Raw genomic sequence first — 16,451 nt, 5'->3', positions numbered from 1 at the left:
CTTTCAAATCAATGTGTTGTCTATAAGTAGTGGATCATAAAAATATTTTGCTGTTTGTCATAATATGTAATTGTTGTTTTATAGAAGATTTTTGATAGCTGTAGAGTGAAGTAGGAAGTCCAAGTGTGCTCATTGTGTATTTCTATAAACTCAAAGCCTATTGACTCTGCATATAGGATCTTCAGTTTGAGGGTATGCCAAAACTTGCACTGACATATTTATCTGTATTAGATTTAGACTTGGTAGGACTTGCCTTCTCCTGGTTTTGAGGAAGTGTATTTTAGAGCAGGATGTCTCATCTGTTCAACTGAGATAAATGGATGAAAGAAAAATAACTACCCCCAATCTGCATCTATGTGGAAGAGGTATTTGGGTGAAATGTACAGTAAGTAAATTTTGTTAGAGCTGCTATGAAAGCAAAATTACTCTGATGCATATGTAGGAAAGGAGAGAGTCTTTACTGGGCCCAGCTGTTGCAAGAGAGCAAAACACTGGTCAGTCTGCAGCATCGGCTGTTGCATGCTGTACAGCTGTCCAGAAAGCTTGTAGACATGTTTTTTGAACTATTGGACTTGGGCAGTTTTCAAATTAGTGTTTTGCTCTTCTGTGAAGGTCGCGCTGGACGTGTTTCCAATGGGTATTGTTACAGGCTTGTATACAAGAAATTCTGGAGAGACTGTATTCCAGAGAAGTCAGTACCTGAGATATTGGTAAGAATTTGGGGAGACACAAAGGACTTCTGTTTTTTTCTTAGGTGTTTGGATGTAGCAGAGACTTTGCCTGAAGAGAGTGTAATATTTAAATAGCAGCTAGTAGCTGTACCACTGAATAGAATTGAATTTGAGAAATAGTTGATAAAGACCGTATGTTGTTTTGTACGAGGGGGATGCATTGTAACAGTATAATGGATATGACTCTAGAAAATAACATTCTATTCAAAATAAAAATATCTTTAGTTAAGCAAAATTAATTTCAGGTTTTACTGAACTATAAACTTAATTTAGGATTACTTTTTATATAAAAAGCAATTATATATACTTTTGCGTATATATAGGTATCTATATATATCTACCATATTTAAAAGTGTATATATGTACTTTTAGATAAAAAGTAATTATATCATAAATTAAATCATTAACTATGCACCTTAGCAAAAAGTAACAATAGCATCATCTTCCCTTCAGTGTTGTCCATTGGGAGCTACAGTGTTAAAAATAAAAAGGCTTGATATGGGGGAACCAAAAGCCTTGTTGGCAACAGCTCTTTCTCCACCCAATTTAAGTGACATTGAACGTACCATCCTTCATCTGAAAGAGGTAGGTATTCTTTTAATGCTGTTAAAATCAAGGTAATCAAAACGTACTGTATTCCTTGTTACTTAAAAGGCAGTAGTAACCTTAATTGGAACCTAAGATAAGAACTGTGTGTAGAGAATGTTTTGTCATGTTTGGCTGCTACTTGGTTACCATCCTCTTTGGCGTAATTTCTGCAGTTGCTTCATTTATAGAGGATTATAATTTAATTGGGGATTAAAAGCAGAATCATGGAGAAGTTATGCTGTTTGTGAACTAACATTTGCGATGAGAAAGAATAGGAAAAAGGTTAGAGAACTTGAGCTCCATAGGTGAAATTGTTTATTAATCAGTAGCAAAATCACTCTTACACCTTATGATCAGTTTGATCATCAGTTTGAACATCCCCATGCAGGTGGAAAGGGGGGAATTGGTGATTTTGCTTTTCAATTATAAATTCAGTATGGAGTAGAATGCCAATTGCATTAAAGTTACTTCATTTCCAAAGTGCATAAGAGGTGACAGTTGTATACAATAGGTTGTGTATATACTGGATGTGTAGTAAAAGCTGTGAAATACTAGATTCTTCAAATTGATTTAAGGATGTCAACTTAATTAGATATGGCTCTAATTGATATTGCTTTGAGATGGGTTTGTAAGAAAGCAGAACAAGAAACAACCAGTCTTAGATTTACTTGATTAACCTTTACAAATAATTTTAATTTCTCTAGCTGGGAGCACTTACAACTTGTGTGCAAGCAGAAGAAAATCCACATGATGGTGAGCTGACTTATTTGGGAAGAGTATTGCTACATTTGCCAGTGGATCTGCATCTTGGAAAATTGATAGTCCTTGGACATACCTTTGGGTGTTTAGAAGAATGCCTTATTATAGGTAACAGAAAGAAGAACACGTGAACAACTTTCTATAAAAACAAATAACTTCCAGGTTTTCATTTTGATTTGTTTTTTGTTGTAGCTGCAGCACTCTCTCTGCGGAATATTTTTGCAGTGCCTTTCAAACAGTACATTGATGGATACAGGTATTATAATAATCCTTGATGTTTTATGTCTTCCTGGCTACACTTGGGAGCAGAGGGCAAAGCTAACCATAAAATGTCATTTTTAATGTCATGAGTTTAACTGTATGTTGTGGTTTAGCCCGGCTGGCAGCCAAACACCACACAGCCGTTCGCTCACCCTCCCCCCTCCCTCTCCGGGATGGAGAGAAACGGGAAAGTGAAGCCTGTGAGTTGAGATAAAGACAGTTTATTAAGACAGGGAAAAGAATAACAATAATAATAATAGTATTAATAGTAATAATGTGTACGAAATAAGTGATGCACAATGCAATTGCTCACCACCCGTTGACCGATGCCCAGCCTATCCCCGAGCAGCCGGCCCACCCCTCCACCCCGGCTAGCCACCCCTATATATTGTTCAGCATGACGTCAGATGGTATGGAATACCCCTTTGGCCAGTTTGGGTCAGCTGTCCTGGGTCTGTCCCCTCCCAGCTCCTGCTGCATCCCTAGCCTGCTCGCTAGCAGGACAGAGCGAGAAGCTGAAAAGTCCTTGGCTTGGTGTAAGCACTGCTCTACAACAATTAAAACATCAGCATGTTATCAGCGCTCTTCTCATTCTAATCCAAAACATAGCACCCTGCCAGCTACTAGGAGGAAAATTAACTCTGTCCTACCTGAAACCAGGACACCGTACTTTTTGGTACTTCGACAGAAAAAAGAGAGGCTTTTTCCAGAGCAGCTGAAGTACTGAAATATTGCTACATGAACTAACTGGTATCACAGAATTAACTCAACCATTTCTGTGTGGAAGACCTGATTCTTCTGCTTTGTCTTCCTGATGTGGACATGTGGCAGTGTTTATTAAAAATAAATACCAAAAATACAGTCCTTGTTATTCTGCCCACACAGCTTATCGGCAAGGAAATGTGAATAAGGAAAAAATAATTACAATAAATGTATTGACCTTGTTTATTAATGTACTAGAAAATGCTAATAGTGTAGCTGTATAGTAAATTCAACATTGGAATAAGACTATTGTTGATAATTCTTTTTTGTTTTTACTGCCAGGAGCAAACTGTTTTTTTCTGGGAATAGTAAGAGTGACTGTATTGCAATTGTGAATGCATTTAAGGTAAATCTTATTTTCTGTGTGATCTCAGTTTATCGGGTTTCATTGGAAGGTGAGAAGCTTTGCCTTTGTATGATTGGTGGAGTGTTTTTGCTTTGAAGTTCTTAAAAACTTTATACCTAGCCTTCTAATTATTCAGATTATTACTAAATAGGTATCTTGCACTATATAACACTACTAGTATTAGTATCAATTATAAGTCAAATTTTACCGCTGTGAAGGAGCTGCACAACTTTGCACCAAAGGCAGGCAGCAAGAAATGGGCTAAAACAAGTTGCATCGCTCAATTTCTGGGTATATTTCCTACTTTTCATGATCTCCTTTGGCTTTTGAGGTATTTGTTCTACTAAGTGGCTGGAAAACGCTGTGAAGAGGAGAGAAAGAGTAGCAGTACACCATTATTTCAGACCTCTGCTTGCTAGAGGTAGAAGCAAATTTTAAGCAAGACATGAAACAGAGTTAGGTTCTCTTGACCCCCTGTGATCTTTTCCATGAAAGAGCTCTTTTACCTGGGGAGGCAGATCCTTTCCAACCAAAAAGGTGTATCTGTATAATTCCACATACTATCAAATTGATGTCTTGTCACTTCCAACAGAGCGAATAGTAGTTAATCAGTAAGCAAAATGTAGTTACTAACATGAGTCACTTGAATCACAGAATGTTTGCAATTTTCTTGCATGTTGTAACACTTCTATGACCCAGCCACCCTTTTCAGACCTTCAGTAATGCTTTCTTAAAACTAGATTTTGCAGCCACATCACTGGGTATGCTTGCAGATGAGCAAAAGAAGACCCAGAGTTCTTGTGAACCTTCAACAAAATCAGAGCAAGAATGCTCTTAAGAGTGAAGGTTATTCTTATCTGCCTAGGAACCATCTGAGCAAGAACCACGTTGAGACTAAAATCCGAAAATTGAGGTTGAAAAGGAACTCGGGAGGTCTGTAGTCTGATCACCTGCTCAAAGCAGGTTCAGTGGTGAGATCAGTTAAGGTTATTCAGGGTTTTATCTAGCTGAGAGTTTGAAACCTCAGAGGAGGGAGACTGTGCAAAGTGTAAGGGCAATCTGTCTGATTGTCCTAGTTGTGAACAAATATTGCCTAATACCCAATTGAATATTAAAAGTAAAGCTATATTACTAAACTTGTGTTCCTGGCTCACTTTTAAGTACAGTGTCAACTTCTGAATTCTGTAGTACAAAAGACACTGAAATACCATTAGTCTAGCAGAATGCCCTGAGATGACTAGGGTGCGGGACACATGATGGAAAGGCTGAAAGGTGTGTGTGTTCAGCCCTAAGAAGAGGGTGCTTAAAGGGTGATCTTAGTTGATAACTTCATCCACCTAGCAGCGGAATGTAGAGTAGAGGGAGGGAGCCAGACATTTTTGGAGGCCTACAGCCGTAGGACAAGAGGCTGTGGACACACATTGCAGCAGGGGAGGCTCTAGTGAGGCGCTACAGTGCGGAGGGATGGAAATTGACTGTGAAATGTATTCAAACAGTAAAACAGGTCGTCCACAGAGGTTAGGGCATCTCCGTTCTTAGAGGTATTCAGAACTTGATTTGATAAGATCCTCAGAAATGTGATATAAGTTGGCCCTGCTGTGTGGTACTTTGGAACGGTTGATTTGAAGAAATCTCTCGAATTACTCAGTGATTCAGATTTCCGTATACTCTTTAACATTTGTATTTTCTATTAGCCCAAGGGCATCTCTGTTTTTTAAATTAGCGCATCCAAAGTATCCTCAGTAATTGTAATTGTAGTAATGTGGGGAAAACTGTAGTAACGTGGGGAAAAATTTCATGGATTTCAATGTTGCGTGAATTTTTTTGAAATAATTATTACCAACACTTTATGCCTGAATACTAAGCCACTTCTTTCTTAGGCATGGCAGGTCTGCAGACGAAAAGGAGAGTTGAGACATCCCAAGGTTAGTTAAACTTTCTTCTTTTCCATTCAAGGTTGGTTACTTCAGTATTGGCATATTTGGTGTTCTTAGTGTAAGCACTTTGGCCTGACAGTCATTCATGGTTACAGTTTTTCATAAGTAAATAAAAGCACAGGTTTTGAGGGATCACAGCGAGTCTTTGACACCATTGACGCCAGCGCCACTTATTTTTAGGTAACCCGTTATGTAGTCCCTGTCATAGATGGATCAACAATGGCCAGAAGGTTTGAAATCCAAGCAGAAAAGAGAAATTGAGCTGTAGTTGAAAGACATTTTTATAATCATAGGTGTCAAGGGGGTGAGAGGAAATAGAAAGTGGAAGATCTGTGCATCAGTCTCAAAAGTCAGCCGTACAGTTTCAAAAGTCAGTAGTATGCACACAATAACTGCTTCTGGTATTTTTTCTATATGTAAGATAAAACTTCTTTGACCTTTTCACTTCTTTCAGACCATAATAAATTTTACGAACACCAGTGCATGACATGCACTGAGTTACAATGAATGTCTGAAGTTCTTCATCCTGATGTTCTGTTTGTCTGCTTTTGTCATGTTCTTAAAGCAGATTCTATAGTAGCAGCACAGAGGAGTTGGACTTTACGGTTTATATGAAAAATCTTAATGTCCTGCAGCTGCACTGGTGGTGACCAGAGTAGAGCTTTAGTTAAATACATAATTGTTGTGCCAAGTACTTGATTGGATGCAAAGAATGCTCTGAAATAAGATCAAATTCTTCTGTCATTTTATGTAATTACTATTTGTGTCTACATGGAAGAATATGAGAGAGAACTTAGTAGTATAGGAAACATGATTCTAGCAATTTTTACGTATGCATTTTTTGCTTTCTTTTCCAGGATGAGCTTGAGTGGGGTCGATCAAATTATATTCATATCAAGAAAGTTAGAGAGGTGAGCTAAAACAAATCATTCTTATAAATAGGATGTAAATTTTTCTTAATTTCTACAGATGTTAATACCCTGAATAAGCCTACTTAGACGCTATTATGTATGCGTCTAGGTATATATTTTCTTTAAATTGAACACTTAGTATTGTCTCTCCACTCTCAGAGAAACAACAGATGTTTAAAGTGACATTAAATAATTAACTGTTAGTGCCCGGAGGAGGGCTACAGAGATGGTGAAGGGTCTGGAGGGGAGGATGTATGAGGAGCAGCTGAGATCCCTCGGTTGTCCAGCCCCGAGCAGAGCAGGCTGAGGGGAGGCCTCACGGCGGCCTGCAGCTCCCTCATGAGTGGAGCGGAGGGGCAGGCGCTGAGCTCTGCTCTCTGGGGACAGCGACAGGACCCGAGGGAACGGCATGGAGCTGGGGCAGGGGAGGGTCAGGCTGGGGGTTAGGGAAAGGTTCTGCACCCAGAGGGTGGTCGGGCACTGGGACAGGCTCCCAGGGCAGTGGTCACAGCACCGAGCTGCCAGAGTTCAAGCAGCGTTTGGACACTACTCTCAGACACATAGTCTGTTTTTGGGTAGTGCTGTGTGGAGCCAGGGAGTTGGACTCAATGATCCTTGCATATCTCTTCCAACTCAGGATATTCCATGATTCTAACCATTCAACGTAGAATCTTAGAACTATAGAATGGTTTAGATTGGAATGGACCTTTAAAGATAATCCTGTCCAAATCCCCTGCCATGGGCAGGGACGTTTCACTAGGTCATGTTGACTAAACCCCCATCCAACCTGAACTTGAACACTTCCAGGGATTTTGTTTTGGTGTCATCTAAGAACTTGAGGCCTGCCCAAGAATAAAATCTAGTATTGCAAGTTGCTCTAAAACCTAGAGTAGAGATGCTAAGCAGTGTATTAGACGAAACGCACATTAATGTCATGTAAAAAGTAAGGGGGTTTGCCCACTTGCTTAGGCTAGTACCAAGATTTAATTTTCATTTGTGGACCATTGTTTTTATCTGTTTAATTTATAACTTAGAGTTGGAATTTCAGGTGGCAGAGTTATTTAACCTCTTGAAAACACGAGTCGGAGAATTTAACATGTTTATTAATACTCAGCCATCTGCTGTGGATGAGGAATATGTATGTAAGCAACGCTTCATTTTGCAGGTAATACTTTAATGACTCTTCGGGGCATTATTTACAAAGTTTATAACTGGATGTTTACATAGTAGTACTGACAAATTAGTGGTATACCTGGTGTTTCAAAATTTACATTGAGTGTTAGTCCTTTGGTTACCCCCTTCTGATTCTGACAGCTCATCAAAACAAAGCAAAGTGATACCCAGACAAATTAAACTTGTATCTGGGTTAATCTTTGTCAAAGTCATAAAAATACTCTGAAGACGGATGGTTTGAGTTGGAAGGAGGAGAACTAACCTTTATGAAAATGATGTTTTCACTTCTTTTGAGTGCTCTGTTTGGACTACCACTGGCTTGGTTAGTTACTGGGGAGAAAAATCAGATTCCTTTCAGCTACTCTAACTTGTCAATTTTTAATGACATTTCTCTTCCTATTTGGACTGATTATTTTCATGGACCTATTTATCATATATTTATCATGTCAATGGCAATTGGTTTAACTGTCTAAGCAGTGAACTTTCTAGACCTGAATCGTTAAATACGGTATGATGTAATGTGAAAAGTGAACAGCTGTCATAACAGTATTTTATGTGAGTTTCTTAAAAATTGAAATGAGGGTTAACCATTGTAATTTTCATAGATGAAGTCTGCTTGCAGAAATACTAAATTATGTTCCAGAAGTTGAAGTCTTCTTGTGGAAGTATGTTTTTAAAGGATAGGATTTGCATGAGTTAACCTTTATTTTGAAACTACTGTAATTCTTGGTAAGAGACAAATATATGAAGATCTGCCAGTATCTCTTTATACTGCAAGTATATCTCTTTGAGGAGCTGAATAAAATGAGCAGTAACTTCCAAAATATTTTCATGATTTCAGGTTGTAATGGCTGGTGCTTTCTATCCAAACTACTTCACTTTTCAAAAATGTAATGAAGAAGTGGCAGTGAGAGACCTTGCTGGCAAAGATCCAAAAACCACTGTGTTGGTATGTTAAGATGGTGAATGTCTTAACCAAGCATCAAGTAATAAGACTATGTAGTGTTAGGGTAGTCTTTTTCAATTTCTTTTTTTTCTTCTTGGGTCAGGACAGAAATAATTATCTACCCTGATCTGCACTTGCTGTCTTCTCTCCTACCTCCCTTTCTTTGAATGTAAAAAACATTGTGTGGGTGGGCAATTTAAAAAGAATTCTTACTGAGAACTGTCTGCGCATTAGACTGGTAGTGCCACGCAGGCAGCCAACTCCAAAAAACTAATAAAATATTTTAAGGCGTACTTTTGAGTACTTTTTTTAAGAGTACAACATTAGGCTGTTTGTAAAATGAGCTGTTGTAACTTCAGTGTTACTTCTTTGTAATAACCTTCTTAGTACTGTATGACACGTGCGGTTATTTTGAGGTTACTCAAGTGTTGCACCCTTCCTTTTCTTCTCTGTAGACATATTTTTAGTTAATTGAATAACTGTAAGTTTGAAATGGTTGGCTTGATTTTGCTGTATGGTTTGCAGTTTAAACTAGAAAATATTCAGTGTCTGAAATAACTATAACACTGTAAAATAACAATGCCTTACACTTAAAGAAAACAAATCTACAAGCCAGTGAGCCTCATTGAATAGACTTAGATTGGCACAGGAGAAAATAGGTGAAAAGGAAGGAGAAAAAGCATATTGATGAGGAATTTTGTCATGCTTTACTACGTATCCAAGAAAAGATTCTAGTTCAAAAAGAGTTGCTGGCATGGCATTTATTGAATACAGATAAGTTTACATATTACCCCAGGCTAGAGAATGAAGTAGCTGCTACCTTCTGAGCCCAGTGGCTCAGCCAGATTTTAATCATGTTGTAGGCCACATACCCAGACTTCGATAACCCAACTTGGATACAAGGGTGCTGTGAAAGAAGACCATGTAAAAATACTTATGTACCTGAAGGCAGTAACGTCTGCTGTTCTTCCCTGTTACACAGATCTGGCTAGTTTGTGATAGCAGGTAATCAAGTTGATCAGGCGTGACTTGTTCTTGATAAATTGATGTCTATTTCCAGTCACCTTCTCAATCATATGATCGGAAATGGTTTCCGAGAAGACTTGCTCCGTGATTATCTTGGTAACTGGAGTGAGGCTGACCAGCTTGTAGTTCCCTAGCTCATTTTTGCCATTTTAAAAGTAACTCTGATATGTGGTAGTTCAGTCAGAGCATTTGGGGCTGTAGCTTCTCTAGTTTCCCAGATAGTGCGTGTTGTCCATCATTGGGAACTACATCCTAGGCAAGGAAGCTCTCCTGTTACAAGCAAAAAGAGGGATACTATGCTGCTTCTAGGAGAAATTATCAAAGAAATGTAACTACCAAAGAAGCATTTTTGATTTGTAGTTAGACAAAGAAACTAGTTACCTGCTGGTTTGAGGAGGATGGGGCAGCATTTCTCTAGAGGAGCTGTGGCTGCCCCTGGATTTGTTCAAGGCGAGGCTGGATGGGGCCTTGGGCAGCCTGGTCTGGTGGGTGGCATCCCTACTCATGGCAGGGGGTTGGAACTGGGTGATCCTTAAGGTCCCTTCCAACCCAAGCCATTCTGTGATTAGCAGCCAAACTTTGATTTTAATGTCTCTTCAGATTCTTGAATTTAGTACAGTGTGTAGCAATTTTTAAATTTGGGTTTTAGTTTGAGTATTACTATGGCAGCTCAAGTGAAGGAGAAAACAGTTGACCATTTAGGTGAAGTTAATGATGCATTAAAATAATTGAATGTACTCAAGTTTATCTTCTTTTTCTTAACAGGTAAAGAATATTCCGCCCTATGGATATCTATACCATAAACAGTTGCAGTCACTGTTTAGACAGTGTGGGCAGGTAAAATCTGTTGTATATGATGGATCAAGGTAAGTACAAAATATTTTAAATATCATGCCTTTCTCTTGCTCTTGGTTCTGAGGCTAGATGGACTAGGCTAATTGACTTCTTTCTTTGTCAATGGTATACTGACAAAATGAGTTTATTTAATCTGTTTGGAATCAGTAAATTGTTTTTAATGTGTTGGCTGGAATAAGAAAGATAGCTTTGAAGTTCAATATGTGTTGTTGAGAATAATATTTGATAAACTATCTCCTTAGAGACCACCTTCTGTTGTTCCTTCTGTTGTGTAACAGGGGACCTTAACTGCAGCTGATCTGTCTTTGTTTCCAATTTATTCAGTGAATTCAGTTCATTGGTATCGTCAGATTGCTTTGCACAAAATGTATTTGTCTGGCTGGTTTAGCTGGTCTGCAGGCTGACTGTGGGCTACAACTGCTCAAAGATAATTCATGTACTTTTTCCAATCTTTAATTCTTTTCTTATTCACATATATTTTAACACTTTTTTAACTTGTATTAAATATGCTCAGTAAACTTAATATGTGCTTGTGAGAAGGCTAGAATTTTTATTTTTTTCAACCAGGAGTACAAGTAAAATTTTAAGTCCCATAAGAGTGGTAGGTAAAGCATGTGAGGAAAATATTTTTCACAGTTCTCTGGCCTGCTATGATAAGGACACGGAAAAGAAATTATGACTTTTCTGGTTTTCTTGTTTTGTTTTTGATTCTTCGAGTATTTATTAGTTTTATTTGGTGGAATTTTTGGAACAGGGCTTTTGTGGAATTCTCCCATAACCCAATGGAGGGTTTTAAGATTCTTCCTGCAGTCTACATGTCAATCAAAATGTCACAGCTGAAAATTCCTCTTGAACTGGACGTTCATTATCCAGATGATATCAAAAGGCAGTTGCAACATGTGGCAGCTGCGAGCATGGAATCTTTAAGGTAATCATATTCCATAGGGAAAATGGGTTTCTGTGCAGTGAAAGTTGAAATGAGGTTTATAGGATTCAGCGGGATTTTCCTTGGAAGTGTCAGCAAGGGAAAGGTGTTAAGTTCAAAAAACAGACATAAACTTTGTATGAACGGAGTATTTTACAGAGAGAGAAATAAGAGAAATCTGAGCGTACTTTGTCTTTATTTAAGGTTGTAGTCCATTTGCTTTAGGCATATGGAAATACAGCTTTATACAGTATTTCTGGTTCATCACAATGTAGAGATTTCTAAGCCAAAAAAAAGGAATGACATTAGGGGAAATAACAGAAGGGGCAGAGAGGTAATGTAACAACAGAAGTGGGAGAGGAGGAAAATTAACAGAAAACACTGAGGGATGAGATACAGTAAGTTGTCTTTGTCCATATCTGCTTGTTCTAGAAAAACCTGGCACAAGGGTTTCATTGTTACATTCTGTCAATAATCTTAGCATTACCAATCTGGCGAGTTGACCAGATGTCGTAGCTGAATCAATCTGTCTAGCTCCTGATTGGTCTGTAGCCATTTAAATATTTTAAAATCCAAAATACTAAAATAGGAAGGCAGGAATGAACTGTAAAGGTTCAAGTGCAAGTGAATGCTTCACTTCCAGTTGATTGTACTTAATTTTTATTAAAACACTTCCAGCAGTTTCACTGTGCCCCAAACTGTACTTAAGATTTTCATCAAAACTAATTTTTAAGGGATTCAAGAAGGAAGTCTCTTAAGCTGGAAGGCTAACTTTCATTATGTAAAAGGAAAGCTATATTTCAGGGAAAAAATGATACGCTGAATGTATCTTAGTGCTGTAACATACTCAATTTGTTTTATTAAAAAAAAAAAAAACTTATAAGGCATGCCATAGTAAAGAAAACTCACTATTTAACCTTCATTCTTTGGATTTCTAGTAACCTGATTGCACAGTTGCTTCTTGATGTGTATCTTTCTGTATTTGATCATAAAGATGTTAGACAGCTTGTCCTGTAGTACGTTGGCGCTCTCCAGTAATTTTAAGTTTTAATCACATTAATATATTTTAAAAATAAAGGTCATTAAATACATAAATGCATCCTAGGTGCTTATCTTTTCCTCGCAAAATATCATGACTTTTGTCAGTTAATTATTTTTTTCCTTCACTGTACATGCACACCTGTGTGGTGAATTAATGTAAGAAGCAGTGAAAGCAGAAAACCTGGACTTTTAACTTTTGAGGTATTGAACATCTGTATTCCATAAACATTTTAGAGTAAATGTGGACTATCAGAAGCAGACAGTGGAGCCTGTGGAAATCTCATTTGGTACTTCAGAACTGTCAAAGATGATCCCAAATCGTCTCCTGTCCATCAGTGTAACAGAGGTAAGAATGTTATACACCTGAAGCAAGTCATATCTAGTAATCAGTACCTAGCTAACTTTGCAGAGATGAGTAATCAACAAGTGTAAGTGAAAAGAATGTATACTAAAATTTTTTTAGCAAAACATTTTTCAGCATTCACAAGAGGCGTGAAGAATACTTGTTTAACTTCAAGTAGTTCCATTTTAAATGGTACTCACATGTCATGCCTCGAACATTGAAACTTGTTAGCACTTGAAAAAAATTGTAGGATTCACTGCCAGTAGGTCTTAATTGGGAAAAGATTGATGGTAGAGGTGAACTATTTGTGTATCCTACAGTTAGGAGGATTGGTAGACATTTGGGCCAACTACCTGGTTGCTGTTACCTGGCAAGTTGTATTCAGAAACTGCAGGTGTGAGACATGAGTTGATACTGAATGATCACTTCAAGAAAACACTGCATGCATAGGAAGTTGTGTTAGGAGAAAATTATATGTGTGTACAAATACTTCTGAAATCTGAAGCTGAGAATTTTTAAATCTCATGTTAACTATTGTATTTTCCAAAAATTGAATAATATAAAGCAATATATATGCTGCTGAAATTCAAAAAGTAGAAATAAAATATATCCAAATCATTAGGATAATGGAAACTGTAGGCTGAAGTATTAAACCAGCTCTTGGTAGAAGTGATACGTTTTGCAGTGGTGGAAAAGAGTTTTCTTCAGTTTATTCAGCTGAGTCTTTTGGTCCAAATACGTTAATGGAGTTGATGATCAGATGCATTCCAGTCAGGTAACGATCTGTGCTGTACAGTTTTGTTCACTATAATCAGCTTTAACTAATGGTCCTATTTATTTATTTCCACAGTGAACGTTCTTTTTTAATCACGTTCTTTTTTAATTTCTGTAAAATCAGAAATGGTAGATGATACCGGTAATCAATCTGAAAAAGATGACTTATTTTATTCAACTTGATTTGAAATAGCGGTGTTTGTTTCAGTTTCCTGGAGGATGGCTAATCATAACAGTAATGATGCTGATTTGCTGATGTATGTAGCTAACTCTGGTTTTCTTTAGCTAACAAGAAAGTGCACCATGGCTGTGTTCATCTATTTCATCTCTTATATACCTTACGTTTTTAGTTTGTTGATTTTGTTTGGAAGTTGTCTTTTACTAAGTTGCTTTTTGCTAAGTTGCTACTTTTTGCTCACTACTTGTATCAAGAGCCTATTTAGATTAAAAGTGTGTTGTGATTGCACAGCAGAGGTGTTTTAAAACAACGTTATATAATGAAGAATAACCTTATAGGAGAGGGAAGTGCTTCACTGCATTATTTCAGTATGACAACGCTTCTGTGTTTGTCAGGAGTAGGAGTGCTTTCATGTATTTTACTCAAAGCTGTTTTATTATTTGATGTAGAAGGATGAAATAATGAGAGATCTGAAGTTGTCTAATTCTTACACTTTCAGGTAGTAGAAGTTGGACACTTCTGGGGATACAGGATAGATGAAAAAAACAGGACTGTTCTCCAGGCTCTAACTGCTGAAATTAACTACCATAACCTGATGGATTTGTCAGTGTCTCCATATCCAGAGTTGGTTTGTCTGGCACCATTTACTTGTCTGGAAAACAGAGGATACTACAGAGCTCGTATTCTGTATGTTTCTGGAGATTTTGCAGAGGTATGCTAATATGTTAAGTCATATTGAATTGGTACGATGTAATTGGGTTAACAGTCTTGGAGCTATTTTTTTAATAAGTATTTTGACTAAGCATTATTTTCATGACAATTATAAATATTCTAGTAAAGAAATCTAGAAGAATAGAGCTAAAATAAAATCTTAATAGAATGTTGCCAAAAGAGATGCCAAAACAGTTTTTTCCAGAAGACAGGAGTATTTTAGTCTTAAACTGAGAGGATACAGTAAAGTGTTGTGTATGCTGAAGCAGAGCAAAGCAAAATAAAGAATAGAACTTCTAGCTTTGAAAACATGGTAGGGAGTGCCTAGATCAGTCTCCAGTGCTGTGTTGTTGGCAGGCAACCCTATGCGTTGTCTTTAAAAATGTATGGAGCTCCATATTAAAAGTAATTTTTTTGCTCCCATTGTATGGGCAGCATTCAGTCATTCATGGGCAATTTGTCTAAATTAATTGTTCTGCCAGTGTTTCCTCCCCTGGTTTATATAGGTTTTCTTCTTATCCTACAGATTTTCCTTCCTCTCCAATTTCTTGTGCATCTTCTTCCTAGACCTTGCTTTTCAACTGACTGAAGCATGCTGCAGTTTTTTTCATCTCACATATCACAACTCCTGGTCTTACCAATCTGTCCTCTATTTTGCTTTGACCTCAGTTTTCTAGAGCAGAACTATAAGTGCTTTTTGTACCCGAAGTTCCACCTTTGCTTATACAGTATTCCTGTTCCAGCACTGTTTCTTCTCTGCATTAAGAAATATTTCTTTTGGTATATGCCAAGACTTACTTTTGTTGCCTTTTGGTAGCTTTTTCACATGGGCGACCTCTTGTCATCTTATGCTCAGTTCTGTTTCCTTGATAATTTCCAACTAATTAGATGTGCCATTATTATTTATAAATACTATAGCAGAAATTATAATGAACTCCAAGAAATATCACACTATCTGTTTTTATCTGTTTTTCCCCTTTCCTGTTCAGTTCTCGGGCCCGTTCCATGTGACCTTTTTGTATCAATATTTGTTGCCGAGCTTTGGATCATCAGCAAGTTTCATCAGAATGTTTTGGCTTTCGGGGCCAAAATCAGCAATGGGAATTAGCACCACAGTTCAAGACTGATCCTAATTTCCCAAGCCAGTACTTTTCTATTCAGCGCTTAAGGACAGACCTTTTGATTTCTGTAAAACTGACCTTTGCACAGTCCGTTTCTCTGTTGAATTACTTGATTTTTATTTTTAATATACCTTGGTGTCGGCACTATAAACAAGCAACAAGGCTCAGTATCAACTCTAAAGTCATGAAAAACTAGTGAATAATAGTGCTAATCTCATTGTTGACTTTGCTTATTTAAACGCAGTTATTAGGTAGTGTCATTCACTGTCAAAAATAAGGATATACAGATTTAATTGCAGGGAGAGAGGCTTTCAAAGAAATTTACTTTTTCTAGATTTAGCAGATTTGCATTACCAGTGGATGTGCAAGCAAAGGGATCAAACAATAAATGTTATAAAATTTGACCTATTATTCTTGACATGTCTTCATATGCATATTTTTCAGATTGAGTTTGCTTCTCTGTCACTTTATAAGATTGTACTGTAATTATTAAACTTAATTGTCACTTTCCTTGCTACAAATTAGCATTTTTAATTCTGTGAAATCTCTGCTGATGCTCGTGATTCTTTTTTTTCCAGGTTTTTTTTGTAGATTATGGCAATAGGTCAAAAGTGCCTTTAAAAAAACTGAAAGAGATTCCGAGTCATCTTCAAGAGCTTCCTTTCCAGGTAAGGGTGGTGCTATTTGCTGCTTAATGGATATTTTCACATCTTATCTGGCAAACAGAAGTGTACTTCAAACCATAATGCTTTTCATCATAATAACCAACTGACATATATTTCGGTAATGTCCTACAACCTGTAAATCACCTTTACTCAGGTGGATAAATGTACTCCGAGGTACGTCTACACAGATGAAGTAGTTCTTGTGTGTAACTGATCTGCTTTGTATATAATTGTAGAGAAATGTTATCTACCCTTTTGTCCTTAGGGGCACTTGCTGAGGGGAAGGGGAGGACATAACCCATGTTGAATTCTTTTCTTTAACTGAATGTTTGAACTAAACCTGTTTCTGTGACTCACCATACTGGGTTCTATCTCCCACCTGCAATCACAGGAACAGT

The 16,451-nt window shown here is 37.4% G+C and overlaps 1 protein-coding gene across 2 annotated transcripts in view; it reads left to right on the top strand.

Annotated features, from left to right (window-relative positions):
• TDRD9 (tudor domain containing 9) overlaps positions 1–16,451 on the top strand; it is a 68,169-nt gene that overhangs the window by 39,954 nt on the left and 11,764 nt on the right. For both annotated transcript variants that reach the window (XM_040558766.1, XM_040558765.1), the window contains 14 exons: positions 613–710; positions 1,185–1,316; positions 2,024–2,186; positions 2,271–2,334; positions 3,384–3,447; positions 5,328–5,372; positions 6,242–6,295; positions 7,344–7,460; positions 8,310–8,417; positions 10,206–10,306; positions 11,050–11,223; positions 12,496–12,607; positions 14,056–14,268; positions 15,967–16,056. In XM_040558766.1, the coding sequence (XP_040414700.1) occupies positions 613–710; positions 1,185–1,316; positions 2,024–2,186; positions 2,271–2,334; positions 3,384–3,447; positions 5,328–5,372; positions 6,242–6,295; positions 7,344–7,460; positions 8,310–8,417; positions 10,206–10,306; positions 11,050–11,223; positions 12,496–12,607; positions 14,056–14,268; positions 15,967–16,056 (1,535 nt within the window). The remainder of the gene's footprint in view (positions 1–612; positions 711–1,184; positions 1,317–2,023; positions 2,187–2,270; positions 2,335–3,383; positions 3,448–5,327; positions 5,373–6,241; positions 6,296–7,343; positions 7,461–8,309; positions 8,418–10,205; positions 10,307–11,049; positions 11,224–12,495; positions 12,608–14,055; positions 14,269–15,966; positions 16,057–16,451) is intronic.

This window comes from Cygnus olor, chromosome 5, assembly GCF_009769625.2.
Source record: "Cygnus olor isolate bCygOlo1 chromosome 5, bCygOlo1.pri.v2, whole genome shotgun sequence".
NCBI lineage: Eukaryota > Metazoa > Chordata > Aves > Anseriformes > Anatidae > Cygnus > Cygnus olor.
Note: the sequence above shows the minus strand (reverse complement) of the source record. Positions and strands in the feature narration are given on the sequence as shown.